Genomic DNA, 13,285 nt, shown 5'->3' with positions numbered 1-13,285 from the left:
ACATATATAGAGCAAACCCAGACTAAATTAATTTCCAGAAATTAGATTTACAAAAATAAAGATGCCTTAAAACAATCTTTTCAAAAAGTCAATAAAACAGGTGCATATGCAAAATACATCAGGATAATCAAAATCTTGTTATTCTGCCTACACTGAAAGCAGTTACATATTTTCCTTTTGTTGGTTTGCCAACTGACATCACCAGCAAAGTTGTTACTTCACATTTGTTTCACATTTAAATTCCCCATTTGTTAAAGTGGAGAAGACTTTCAGAAAAAATAACTATCATAATGCTGCTTTTAATCTATTTCAATATGCTGTACACTAAGTGCCTTTAACTTTTTTATTCTACTAGAGGGGAGATTCTAGTCAACCAACCCAGATGTGCTCAGCCATGCACTTTAATCTTTAGAATACTTTAATCTTTTATTAAACCAAAATTTAGAGACCAGAGACCAGCAATGAAAATTGCTAGTGTTTCCTTACCTGTTTCTGACAAGTGAGAGTGAAAACACTACATGGTCATTTTAGTCACTGTTCATTTCCTTGAATCTTCCCAGAGATTAAGAATAAAGCTAAGTGAGGATAATGCTTCAGCAGTTTCAGAACACATTTTAAATTAGAACTGTAAATTGTGAAGGGGACATAAGGCTATATTCTTTAGTATGAATACATTAACAATAAATCTGATCAGTCACAGTTCACAAAAAATCATATGCATTAGGAAAGGCAACCATACCACTTGCAGTGACTAGTTACTTATTTCTTATTCAAGGATATTTCACTAAAACTTAGTCAAACAGTCACTAGACTGAACAGCTGCCAATAGAAGATACTGTTAAAATAAAATGAGAACTCTTATGCACTAAGCAGCTATGTTCCTTGGATACTTGTTCAAGTTCTGAGAGTACATGACATAATATTCACTCAACATCTACAGCACAAATTTTCGGGGAAAAAAAAAAAAGGAACAAAGCACAAAATGAAAGAATCTGCAGCAAGTTGATCATATATCAAACTGGCACACAGAAAGGGTAGTATGAAAGTTACAGTTTATTCATTCTAAATAAAATGAATTTAACCTCTGGTAACCAACATCGAGAGATTATCAAACAATACTTAACCTTTAACTCATGTTAATTTTAGTCTAATATACTGTTTTCTCTACATGCCTGCTTCTTCCACTTTTAGCCTAAGCCACTGACTGAGTAAAGATGCTATTTCACTGCTGCCTTCCCACCTATTTTTCAAAAGACCACACAAAACCAGGATTACAAGATAATATGGTGTTAAACAAGGGGTGTGTTACTTTGTGCATTTATTTTAAGGGATCTTTTAAACACAACTGTGGACTGCTCTAGAATGTGACAGTAGTCCATTTCTCATTTGTTGATTAAAAGAAGAAAGTTACACTTTAAAATCAACTTAGATTTAAAGTGGTAAAGCAGCAGCTAGCAACTTTAGCTGTCCAGAAAACTGGTGAACATAAAGGATTAAGGATTATTTGAAGTTCCTTCACTGATGTCCTGCTGAAACAACCACCCAAGAGAGTAAAGCCTGACTGCATAACTCACAGGTGACACAGCCAGATGAATGGTCCAAAGGAAATACTTTTAAAATCTTCCCTAGACTCAGGAACAGTCATTCCCCACTGCAATAATGTCTTGATATCAGTTAATTCACACCAAAACATTTCTGAAGATTTTGTATAAAGAGAAAACATATTAACACTATCATTAAGGCAGCAACTGATACCACAATGGCACTTGCAAAAGACAACAGTAACTCACTGTACATCTCACCATGAATTTTCAACAGAGCAGTATTTCTTCACAAATACCTTGAAACAGGAAGGTGAGAAACACTGCAGAATTCATTTGCTTAGTGGTTCTGGATTTACCTAGCTGCTTCCCCCTAGAACCACTGAAGCTGTCATTCCAGGTAGTCAATGCTAGGTCAAAAGTTTATGTGCTCCAGACCGATTGCTTTCTTTCCAAATTAAGTTCTCAGCCACCTTCTCTAGAATCTCATGTCTAGTCATGATCTGAAGCCAACTACACCTAGAAGGAGTTCTCCATTACTTTCTGAATTTGTTTGATTGTCCTTAACACAGAGGCTTAAACATGAATACCAGAAAGCATTTGATCTGACCACTCTGCAATATGAATCCTACTGTTAGCTTTCCCTTCTTCACCACTGGCATAAAGCTGTTTATCACCGTCACTTTCTCAAAGCCCTTCACAAACTGTCTTCACTCAACTATCACAATTCATGTGTGCTGCAAAGCTTTCAGATAAACAATTTGCACCTTACTCAACGCAGAAAAAAAAGCACACAGAACTACCCCTCAGAAAAGCTGCCTCCTTCAACTGCTCTTCTTTCAGGAGTAGATAACATACTTGTAAGCTGAGCCTACAGCCCATTTTGACCACCAATCTTTACTGCTCTGCACCTCCACTTCAGTGATTCCAGTAAACACTTCCCACTTACTGTCATTACTGGACAACTTTGGGACAGATCTTTTAGTTCCATAGTTACGGTAAAACAAAATAACTGACATAACCTGTACACAATCAATGAATGAAATAAAAGGTCCCTACGAGGAACAAACAAAAAACCCCACAGAAAAGCATTCTACTAAAGAATCCATTCATACCACTATCAACACTAAAACAGCAAGATGAATTTGTGAACACTGAGCAGTCATTAAGCTAATGTTTCAGGAATATCATGTCCTTAACTATTTCAGTGACATCTGATCTTAAAAGTAGATCTAAGAATATAGCTGTAGCTGAGAAGCAGAACATTAACTGAGATATTACATTCCTTTAAAACACAGAGCCCTAAAGCAATCACACCTGCATAAACTGGGAAAATTTAAATACAATACTTAGAGAAGAACTTGGAAATGCTAACTACAATGCCAAGTCCTAAAGATGTCAAAGACCCTTTTTGAAAAGGCATTAAAGCATTTTAATTCCACCACACAAATATACTCCCTGCAACTTACTGATCTCCAATCCTACAATTGACATTTTCAATTATTTTCTAATTTTCATTTTTAATGCATCTTTGCTGAACCTTCATCACTAGGTCTTTCTCATTTTGCAGATTTCTAAAACCAGGAAAGGATTGAAATACTACTAGAACACCTGATTCCTTCCAAAATAAGAACCTCCCTTTCCCTTTACCATGTACGTGTAGCAAGATCCACAATCCAACGATCATTCTGTGTTTCACAGACAAGCAGCACTAACAGAACTTGCACCAACATCAGGAGCTGCTACAACACCCACCTGCAGGGCCTGAACCCAAGTTATGCACAGCAGAGAGAATCAACATATTTGAAATAGGGAACATGTTATACTGCTTAAATATCTGAAGCAGTTCAGTCATGACAAAGAAAGCAAGACTGAAGAGGCGAGTTTTATTAACTTAAGATTAAAACTGGTTTGTCAACTAAAAATAATTGCAATTGGCAAGTAAGAATTCCTACATACTTTTAAAAAATCAGTCCAAGAAATTATTCAAGCAATAAAGGAGAAAAAAGTGGTGAAAAGGAAAGATCCTTTGTTCAGCTAAATCACAGCCTCTACAAAAGAAAACTCCTCAAGTCCTACTGCTCTGTAACAAATGTCATGAAGATGAAAGTTTAACTCAAACGTAAGTACTTTCTACAGCCTTACATGAGTCACCTCCATCTTCCACAAAAAGGGGCATTTTAGGCAGACAAAGGAGTAAGTCCCCAAAAAATCTCTATTTTCCTGAGAAAAGGGAAACAGCTGTGTACGAAAATCAAGGTCCAAGCTCTGTATCAAATCTCCTACCCTGCCATGCTATTCTAACTCTAATCCATTACCAAGACATTAACTCTAACAACCAAATCGCTAAAACTGTCAGATTAGATGAACGTTTACTCAGAATTCTGAAACAAGTCAGCTTCAGTTTTGTGATCTAGCTACATAAATAGGAAGAACAAACACTTCCAACAAAACTAGTGGAAAAGGAATGGTGTAGGCTATGAAACCTTCATGAAGTCAAGATTATTAAGATGACAATTACAGCTGTTAACTCGATGCTGTCAGGCATACAAAAGTTACTTGTATTGATGTTCTTCTTTCATGTTGCTACTTTGATAAATTAATGCATGAACAAAATGAGAAAATTGAGTATTTTTGTGGATCCACTATAATACATTTCATCAAGAGTGGGAAACTCATTTATAGCATTTGTTCTGTTTTTAAACACAAGAACTCCTACATGTACATGGGAATTGCTGTGGATATGGGTCCAATCTTATCTTTCAGAGGTTAGGACAGAGTTCTTTGAGAAATACAGGTTGTTTTTTTGGTTCAAGTGAGCCTGCTCCTTAAGCCGCAAGCTATATTAGAAGAATTTTTGTTCTTGAAAGGCCTAGCTTTACTTTCAAAAACAAAAATATGACTACTCATCCTCTTCACTAGTGACCTTTCATCTTGCTGATCTTGTCATTTCAGTTCCATTAGTCTAGCTGCTGTGATGGAAAGGGAAGCTAATTCTAATTAACACTCCCACTAAGGCTCCAAGTGTTTTGAGCTCCTTTGGTACATCAGATATGCAAAAAGGAGGAAGAATGAAGCTTTTCCTTGCAGTACATTTTTTTGCTCTTCAAAGCAACATAAAACTGAAATTGCCTGTGCTCTCTTACACATAGCCCAGAGTTTTCCTACAGATATGGTAATTATTTAAGTCAACAAAAATATCTGACTGCACCTAAGGGTTGATTTTACATTTTAAACGCTCATGAGCCTTCAAGACACCCCCCTCCTGACTGCTGATCTTAGACACTATAGCAACAAGTGAACATTTGTTCTGAAGGAATGTGGAGTATGCAACTGGGGGAGGGGTAGTAGTATCAGTCACAAACTTATCTCCTGGTCCACTAAGTTATTATTTAACTTCAATCTTCCCTGAAACTGAAGAAACAGCATGTACTATCCAACATTAGCAACCAGCATTTAACAGGCAGCTTACACTTTGACTATGAAGAACACAGATTTGCTTGAACTCAGCTTCAAGAAAAGGTTGGTTTTTTCCTGTTGCTCAGAATAGTGGAAACAGAAGAATTGTTCCACGACTGCAGATGAATTAAGCAGCCACTACCATTGCAAACTTGCAAAACCAAAGAAAATATCCAGCTCTTCTGGCTCTGGTGACAGTGTCTGAAAGTCCAGGACTCCCTGACTAAAGCCTGTAGACAGCAGACTCAGAAAACAGGAAGCCTGGGCAAAACAGACTGTGGGATGATCTGGAGTGAAATGAAAAGAAAGGTGGGAAGTTCACACTCAGATTAAGTGAAACATTCCTAGGGGAAACCTATGGGTCATAGCTATGCCTGCCTCCTATAAACTGACTGCAAAAATACCCTTTTTTCTGCACTGCTGTGGGTTTGTCTTCATCCAGGCTGTATATGACCCTTTCTTTGCCTAGACTTCTCAAGCCTGAGGAAACTGGACAGGAACATGACTCAGGGCCAGGGATCTCAGTGCTTTCTGTCCAAGAGAGGGACCAGAAAAGGACACTGTGAAAGGGAAGAAAGCATGGGAAAATGAGCAGGAGGTCTCTGGCTTGCTGTGGTCCTACAGGTAGGACCAAAAGGACTAAAAGAAGCAGCCTATTTATTTTTGTCCTCTGAGTCTTGCCATTAAAAAACCCACAAGAAGTTCTTAAAAAAAAAAGTCACTACTATTACCTTTCAGTTCTTAGCAATAATTTTGCTTGTTAAATAAAAATTAAGGAACTATTTACTTTGTTCTTATCCTTGCTTATATCCTTTACATCTCTTAGCTTGAAAGTCAGTTTTAGATTTGTGAAAGGACAATTTCAGTTTCAGATTGACTAAGCAGTGACTACTACCTGGAGATACACGAAAGGGTATACTAAGGAATTTCCAGGTCAGAAAGAGTAGAAGCAGATATGACTTTGCTTGTAAGAAGCAGGTTTCAGAAAGGCAAATTTAGAAGATGACTGTCAAATTCAAGCATGCCAAAAGCTCAGAGCTAAGGTGACTCTTAATTTGCCATCTAGAAAGGGCATTCTCTACCTGCTGTTCTCTCCACCACCACCCCCACCTTTCATATACCCCTGTAAAACTTACCATGCAATAAAGGAGACAACAGAATTGATACAGGTTTTACCAGTATATGCTGTGATGCCAGACTGGAGGGCCACACCAACTCTGCCTAAAACCTCATAGTCTTGTTCCATTTTATCCTCTGGCCACTTGTTCCTTTGCCAGCCAACTTCTCCCTCTTTGCTGGTACTCAGTGCAACCCTACAGCCAGCTCATGGAACTGATCTGGCTAAAAACTAGTTCCTTTCTTCCTAGGACTAGTTTTCAGGTAGACCTGCCCCCAAAACTCAGCTGGCTATGCAGTCACCAGAGAACTACCACCAGTGTCAGGAAGAAACAGTGAGATGGCAGCAGCTCATGTAGACATTTCTTTGTGGAAAAGCAACTGCTGTGGAAACAGATAATCAGCATGTTTAAAACAAAGTCCCAAACATAACAAGCTTTATAATAAGAAAACATCAATTTTAGATACATCTTGAGTATTTTAAACAGTTACAGAACTGTATCAACAATGAAGCTGCTGATGGAGAGGGGAAAATAAAAGCCATTTCAGCAGGAGCACATCAGAAGTTATTCCTTGCAGCTACCCCAGCCTGGTTTAGTCCTGGCCTCCCTGCTACCTGGGCTCAAATGGACACTTTGCTAACTCTGCCCATGGGAACAATAACAGCCAAAGCAGCAAACACAAGTTGTCAGAATTCACCTTTGTTCATCCTCTTGCTGAACCAAATTAGATGTTAAATCTTATTACATGCAAATATGTTTTTTAAAATATGCAGTTAGTTCCTTGAGGATCAAGTTTGAATAGAGGGACAAAGCACAAAAAAACCTGTATTTTAATAATAAATCACAGAATTATTGCTCAGATACTGCAAGCATATTACACTTTGACAGATTCTGGAAGTGATAAATATTAGAATTCCATTTTAGACTATTTGCCAACATCCTCAAGTATTTTTAATTCTGAAATAATATTTATTAGTTACTAGACAGTTAGTTTTCCTTTTTTTTTTGTGCTACATGGAATAAGAGAAACAATGTGCCACACATTTCATGGATTCCTCTGCTTTTTTCTAGCAATTCCCAAAGGTTATTTAATAATTCACAGGCAGGTTGTTTACACATTGAAAACATAGTGATTATCAAAAGTTCCCAAAAGTTAGCTGCCCTGACAGCATTTTACTTTTCCTACTCTCAAAAAAGTTTTTTATTTGTCAAACAAAATTCTACCCAGCAGAAAACCAGCACCATCTTCCACAAAAAGCGTCCAGAGATCAGTCCAATTGCCCTCAAATCAAAACAAACATTAAAAACTCCCCCAAATGTTGCTTCCAGAAACTGCTGCAAAGAAAAGTAAATATTTTATCAGATCCTTGTTTAGAGCAGTTTGCCCACCTACCAAGCATTCATAATATGAAGTGTCATTAGACATGTAAATAGATCTAGTTTAAGGTGTATCAAAGACAGCACCTTTCACTGAGAAACATCAAAACAGGAATGAAGAGAAGAACAAACAGCAAGATTACCCCTAGTATTAAAAATTATCATAAATTCAATTTGTAATCTTCACTGCAATAACTAAGGTACTTCAGATTTCCCTAGCAAAACAGGACAAACTGACCTTCAAGAACACTGCCTCAGAAAAGGAGGACAGTAGTATTATAGACTATAAGAAAATAAGGAAATAAAAATTGAAATGCTAAAAATACTGCAGTTCCTTCATCATACCAAAAACAGGGACAATATACATTATCAAGCCAAGAAGGGCTGAAGAGAAATCATTCACCTTTGAGCCTCAGGCACTACATTCAATAAATCTCTTCTGGCTTTTAGGGTAGCACATGATTAACACCAATCTTTGTGGTGCTAAAAGAAGGTTTTAAAGTCACTGGAGATTACAAGTTCCTCATTTGGAGGAAATTATTTACCTTGAGACACCTTTAGAATTGTCCCACTAGGGTGAATACCTTATCTTTCAAAAATAACCTGATAGGTTTCAAGTTAGGTAGCATTCCTGATGCTTTTGAAAGTATTGGTGCTACTGTAAAGAGAATTCAAACATTCCTGACCAGGCCATCCAGCTTCAGCAGTACTTTTACCTCTGCTTCAGTTAAAAAAAAAAAAAAAAAAAAAAACAAAAAACAAACAACAAGACAACAAAGCAAAAAAAAAATCCCAACAAAAAAAAAAAACAAAAAGCCAACCCCAAATCAAAAAATCTATCAAATGCTAAAATATCAGACACATTCTGATCCTCAGAGAAATCTGTGATGAAAGGTAACTGCTTTATCTTGCTACTCTGGTTCTAAGATACCTGGGAAAAAAAAAAGAGTATACTAACATTTTAGTATGAACTACAATTTACATTTGTTGAAGATAGCATGAAATTGAAGAAAAATGTTTTGCTCATTAAAAGGATGCAGAATTACCCACATGAAGGACACAACATCACACTTTGAAGATTACTTCAAAGTTTGTGATAAAATAACCAAGAAGTCCAAAATATATTCTAAAGTACAGTCAAGAAGACTATATATTAAAATGTAATTAGTCCTCCACTTTTAAACCACATGCAAATTTTACCCTTAGAGCTATTCATAATGAAACACAGTATTTCCCACAGTCTCAAGGGCAGACCTTACTGTACACATTATATTCCTAAAAAAAAAAAAAATAAAAAAAAATAAAAAAGCAGATGTCACAAAACTAGTGGCCAAGTACCTTCAGAGTAGGGAAACAGGAATGCTTTCTCCCTCCCTAATGCAGCACAAGCAAAAGCTGCTATGGACTGTCTAAAGATCAAATACTTACTTTCACAATTCATAATTAGAAGATATTTTACTGTGTCCTAAATATTCTTTTGAGTAGTCTTTTTAAACCTGAGAAAATGAATCTCATCTGAGCAAAGACCACACAGCAACATCATTTACTTAAAGCAACAGCAAAATTTATTATATGCAGTAAAATCTTGGACTGTAGTCACCAACCTCATACATAAATACTATTAAATAGATTCTCAACTTTGCACATCAATGCAGTAAGCAATGTTTTTTTGAACTGGTAGATTCTCTAAGACAAATTCCTAGAGTTAGGTCCTGCGTAGGTCCTTGTGTTTGGGATGAGAACTAACCTCTTCAAGTGAAAGGATTTTCCTTAAATATACCTCACGCACTTCAAAATCTTCAGTATTTTCAATACTGTGCTCAGGTTTTTAAGCCCTCAGAAGGTCTCCATGGGAAGTAAAAAAATTCTCAGTTCCTAAACCTGCTTTTACAATAAGAAGATACTTCTTATCTTGAATGCCACTACTCTGAAGAACACAGATCAGCTCCAGCCTTTAGACTGTACATCCAAACATTACAGCGTTTAGACTGTACTTCCCTGTGTGTCCTACCTTCCCAAAGAGGGGTGTAAGTTGAAGGCAACAATAAGATTCTCACACTCTCAGGCCATAGCTGAAATATTACTATTAGAACTCAAAACACAGAGAAGACCCACCAGCTTTCAAGCCATTATGTCTTAACAGTTTGTACTTGGGAAGTACATTAAAACAAAAGAAGTAAACCTGGGGCACATCAGGAAAATAATGCCATCCATAAAACTGGACAGCCAAGTGAACAGCACTAAGAGTAGCACAAATTATAGGAAATGCTCTGAGTCTTCTAGGTATTAATTCAACATACACTGTCAGGCCTGGCCTTCCAGGCAGGGATTTCTAGGGAATAGTTTTAATTTTCTTCCTATCAGAAAAGAAAGAAGATTGACTTCTTTCTATTCTTTCTTGACTTCTATTTTGAGACTTCTCAATAAATTTAAATTATCTCCAACTTCATAAAGTAAAAATGCTACAACTGAAGACAACCTTTCAGTTCAAACACAAAAAACACAACAACAACTGTCCTTACTAGTACTAGCCACACGACAATCTTGCTCATCTGGAAATTTAGCTGAAGACTGGACCAAGAGACTGATGCACTTAACTGCATCAGTTGCACCAACCACCACTAGAGTTTCAGCCTGTCATCAAGTAGAATTAAATACAAAATTTGTGGAACAGCACTGGATTCACTGACCTAGGTTCAAAACATGCCCAGAGCTCTCCTTTAATGAAGACAATGGTAAAGTATCTTGATCTTATGCCTCAGATAGGATCACTAATAACAGAATGTTACACGCAGTGAGTATAAGGCCTAAATAACAGAAAGAACTGAAGGGTGTGGAACATACAGTATTCCACTCAACACAAGAGATAACTGCAGCTCCCTCACGTCCAAACAGCTGTCAAACTTTTAAACTCCACAGTTACATTTAGAGTGTTTTGTTTGCTGGTTTGGGGTGTTTTGAATGGTTGGTTGTTGGTTTAGGTTTCCCTTTGTTGAAGGGTATTAAACATTTATTCAGCATTATGACAGTGAGACTACTGTCAGAAATTAAATTGTATTAGTATAAGGAATGCAAAGAGAAGTAGCTTTGAAATTTATGGAACATTTCATTTACCTAATACTCTCTTCAAGAGATTACAACTTATTCTTCATGCAACAAATCAACTTGCAATGGTACCATAACTAAACACTGTTCAAGTCTGTAATCCCAAGGCATTTATGCTCTAGTTTAGACACAAACACGTTATAACCCAAAATCTCAGATTTGTCATCCAAGACTGGATCACTACACGAGATGAATGCTAAGTGAACCACAGGTGAGTAACTGCTGGGCTAGCTAGCTAGCTCAGGTACCACAAAGAGGGAATACAGGCATCAGTTGGTATGACACTGAAGGCACACACCCTTGGCAATCAGCTGCCAAGCACTGCAGGACCCCAGCAGCAGAACGGGGACAACTGGAAGCCACGTGGTCAAGCCTGAAGCTACTGCGCATCAAGAGTTTAGACAAATCTGCTAGAAGAAACACAACAGCTAACAGTTGATACAGAAGCTAAGGGAACAGTGGTTAGAAGCTGAAAGACCTACAGCAGTCTCTAGGCATGCTTACCAAGCAAATACACTCACTGATGCAACCCTTCCAAAAAGGAAGAAATTAATTTCCTATCCCTGAAACTGATTCCATCTTCAAATAATTAATTCAGTTAATTTCAGGATGGTGGTAAGCTGCAAGCATTACAAACCAGAATTTTATGTGCAAGAAGTCTCTTCAACCACCTTAGCAATTTTTTGTTAGTTTTTGGACAGACAATAGTGAACGCTTCCAAACAACAGAAAATGCAAACCAAACTATGCAGCTTCTAGGAGCTTGTCTCCAGCCAGCAGTAAGCATAGCCAGAACTCACTATATTATGGGGACTAAGGTCAAAAAACACTCCCAACTATGGAAGAGAAACATCTTTGCTTTATAAATACTTTAAATGGACAACACTGTTTAACAAATTAATTCTACATCATATTATAAAATAAGATGACAACTCCTGTTTCCCATGTTAGTTTTTTTTGATCTTTTGAGCTCAGAATTTTAAATGACAAGTAATTAAATACTGCTGCACAGCAACAGGAACACCTCAGTGTTTTGACAGTCCTTTCCTACAGGATGCCCATTTCATTCTCAGTAGGCACGAGACACACAACCTCACAAACAACTCTGCTCATCCTGTGTGCTCAGCAAAAACTATGAGGACACAATGCTCTAAAGTGATCAGTAATGTCGAATTACTGCTCTTTTAAGAACTGTTCACACACATTCTAGCAGCAGTATTTCAGCTGTGAGCACACTCACTTGAACACAGAGGTGACTGCAGCTGTTCAGCACTCAGGACTTCTTACACAAAACTGCTCTGGCTATCATTTCAGCAACTAATCTCACAAAATTTAGTTAAAAGCTTTCCTACTGATGACCAAAACTGGACTAATGGTATTTCCCCAAAAGGAACAGGAACACTATAACGCATACCTCTCCCAAGCAGGAAAAATTTGCAGTTTCCACCTGCTGGCAGAAGACAGAAAATACTTCTCTTGTAAAGGAAGACAGTGTAGTTATATTCTACCTTAAAACTCAAACTACTAGTGTGGAAGACGCTCAAAAACCAAATCAGCCTAGAAAACTGAAACATAACCAAAATAGTAATATAATTGTTTGGAATTAGAAAAAAGCATTCAAGTGGTTAAAACACTAATCAGTCGATGGTATCACAAATTTAAACATCAGCCTAGACAGCCTGCAAGATCTTATTTTCCCCTGTTGGGATTATGAAACAGATTGTACTTTTCTGGTGAGGAAATACAGAACCCAAACTAAAAACCATCACTTCCTGTAATCATCATGCTGGGGGTGGGGAGGGAAGAGGAAGGGAGTTTAAATGGTGAAGTTAAAGGGCAGGGGGAAACAACCACAGCAAACACTAGTTAAAGCATACAAATAAAGTTGTTAAGAGTTTCAGAGAACCTAAGAATTAAGAACAAGTGACATACCTTCTGAAAGAAAGGCTTCCTTCAAATAGAGTAGCACATCTGCAAATTTTCTGACATCATTCACCAGTTGCATGATATATTCTGGATCCACAACAGGATTATCATAGCAGTCAGAGTTGGAGCTAATGCTGCTCAGAGAGCTGCTCTTGGTGCTGCGCCCCATTCCCCAGTTTGCTGAAGTTGAGATGGTGAAGAAGTTGGAGGTAGAGAGTCGGGCTAATCCCAAACCACGCTTGTTACTTCCGCAGTTCTGTCGCAACATCCCAGCAGCCGCTGTGCTTGTAGAGCTCCTGCAGTCAACACTCACTGTCACTTGATGTCCATTGGACAAGCCAAAGGTGAAACTCTTAAAAATTGGGGAGAAGGAAGGAGGTGGAAGAGAAGGAAAAATGCTGATTAGTATAGAAACATATGTGAAGCAATACTTTTGTACCGACACGATCCAAAACTTGTTTCAAGATGATACTGCTTCACATAAAAATGCTAAACTGAATACTGTAAAGGCTTTGACTATTTGAACTTAATTAAATTTGTACAGCAGATAGATTGCTGCATTTTTTAAAAAAAAAGGCATACCAAAATTATTTCAAAAGCTAATCACGATGCATGGCTATTTAATGAGAAAAGTTTCTTCCATTAATATTTAGAAATTGCATTCTCTACCTCTATCAAGACCTATTCTTTACCATGAAATGTTACTTCAGCTGAATACAATCATAAAAACATGATGTGATAGAGACGACAACCAACATCC

General features: G+C 37.4%; 1 protein-coding gene across 1 annotated transcript in view; it reads right to left on the bottom strand.

Moving 5' to 3' along the window:
- Positions 1-12,793, bottom strand: part of ARHGAP29 (Rho GTPase activating protein 29) — a 46,420-nt gene extending 33,627 nt beyond the window's left edge. Inside the window, exon 1 of the mRNA XM_062497107.1 lies at positions 12,532-12,793. Coding sequence (XP_062353091.1) covers positions 12,532-12,793 — 262 coding nt within the window. The remainder of the gene's footprint in view (positions 1-12,531) is intronic.
- Positions 12,794-13,285: the final 492 nt, after the last annotated feature.

This window comes from Cinclus cinclus, chromosome 8 (genome assembly GCF_963662255.1).
Source record: "Cinclus cinclus chromosome 8, bCinCin1.1, whole genome shotgun sequence".
NCBI classification, from domain to species: domain Eukaryota; kingdom Metazoa; phylum Chordata; class Aves; order Passeriformes; family Cinclidae; genus Cinclus; species Cinclus cinclus.
Note: the sequence above shows the minus strand (reverse complement) of the source record. Positions and strands in the feature narration are given on the sequence as shown.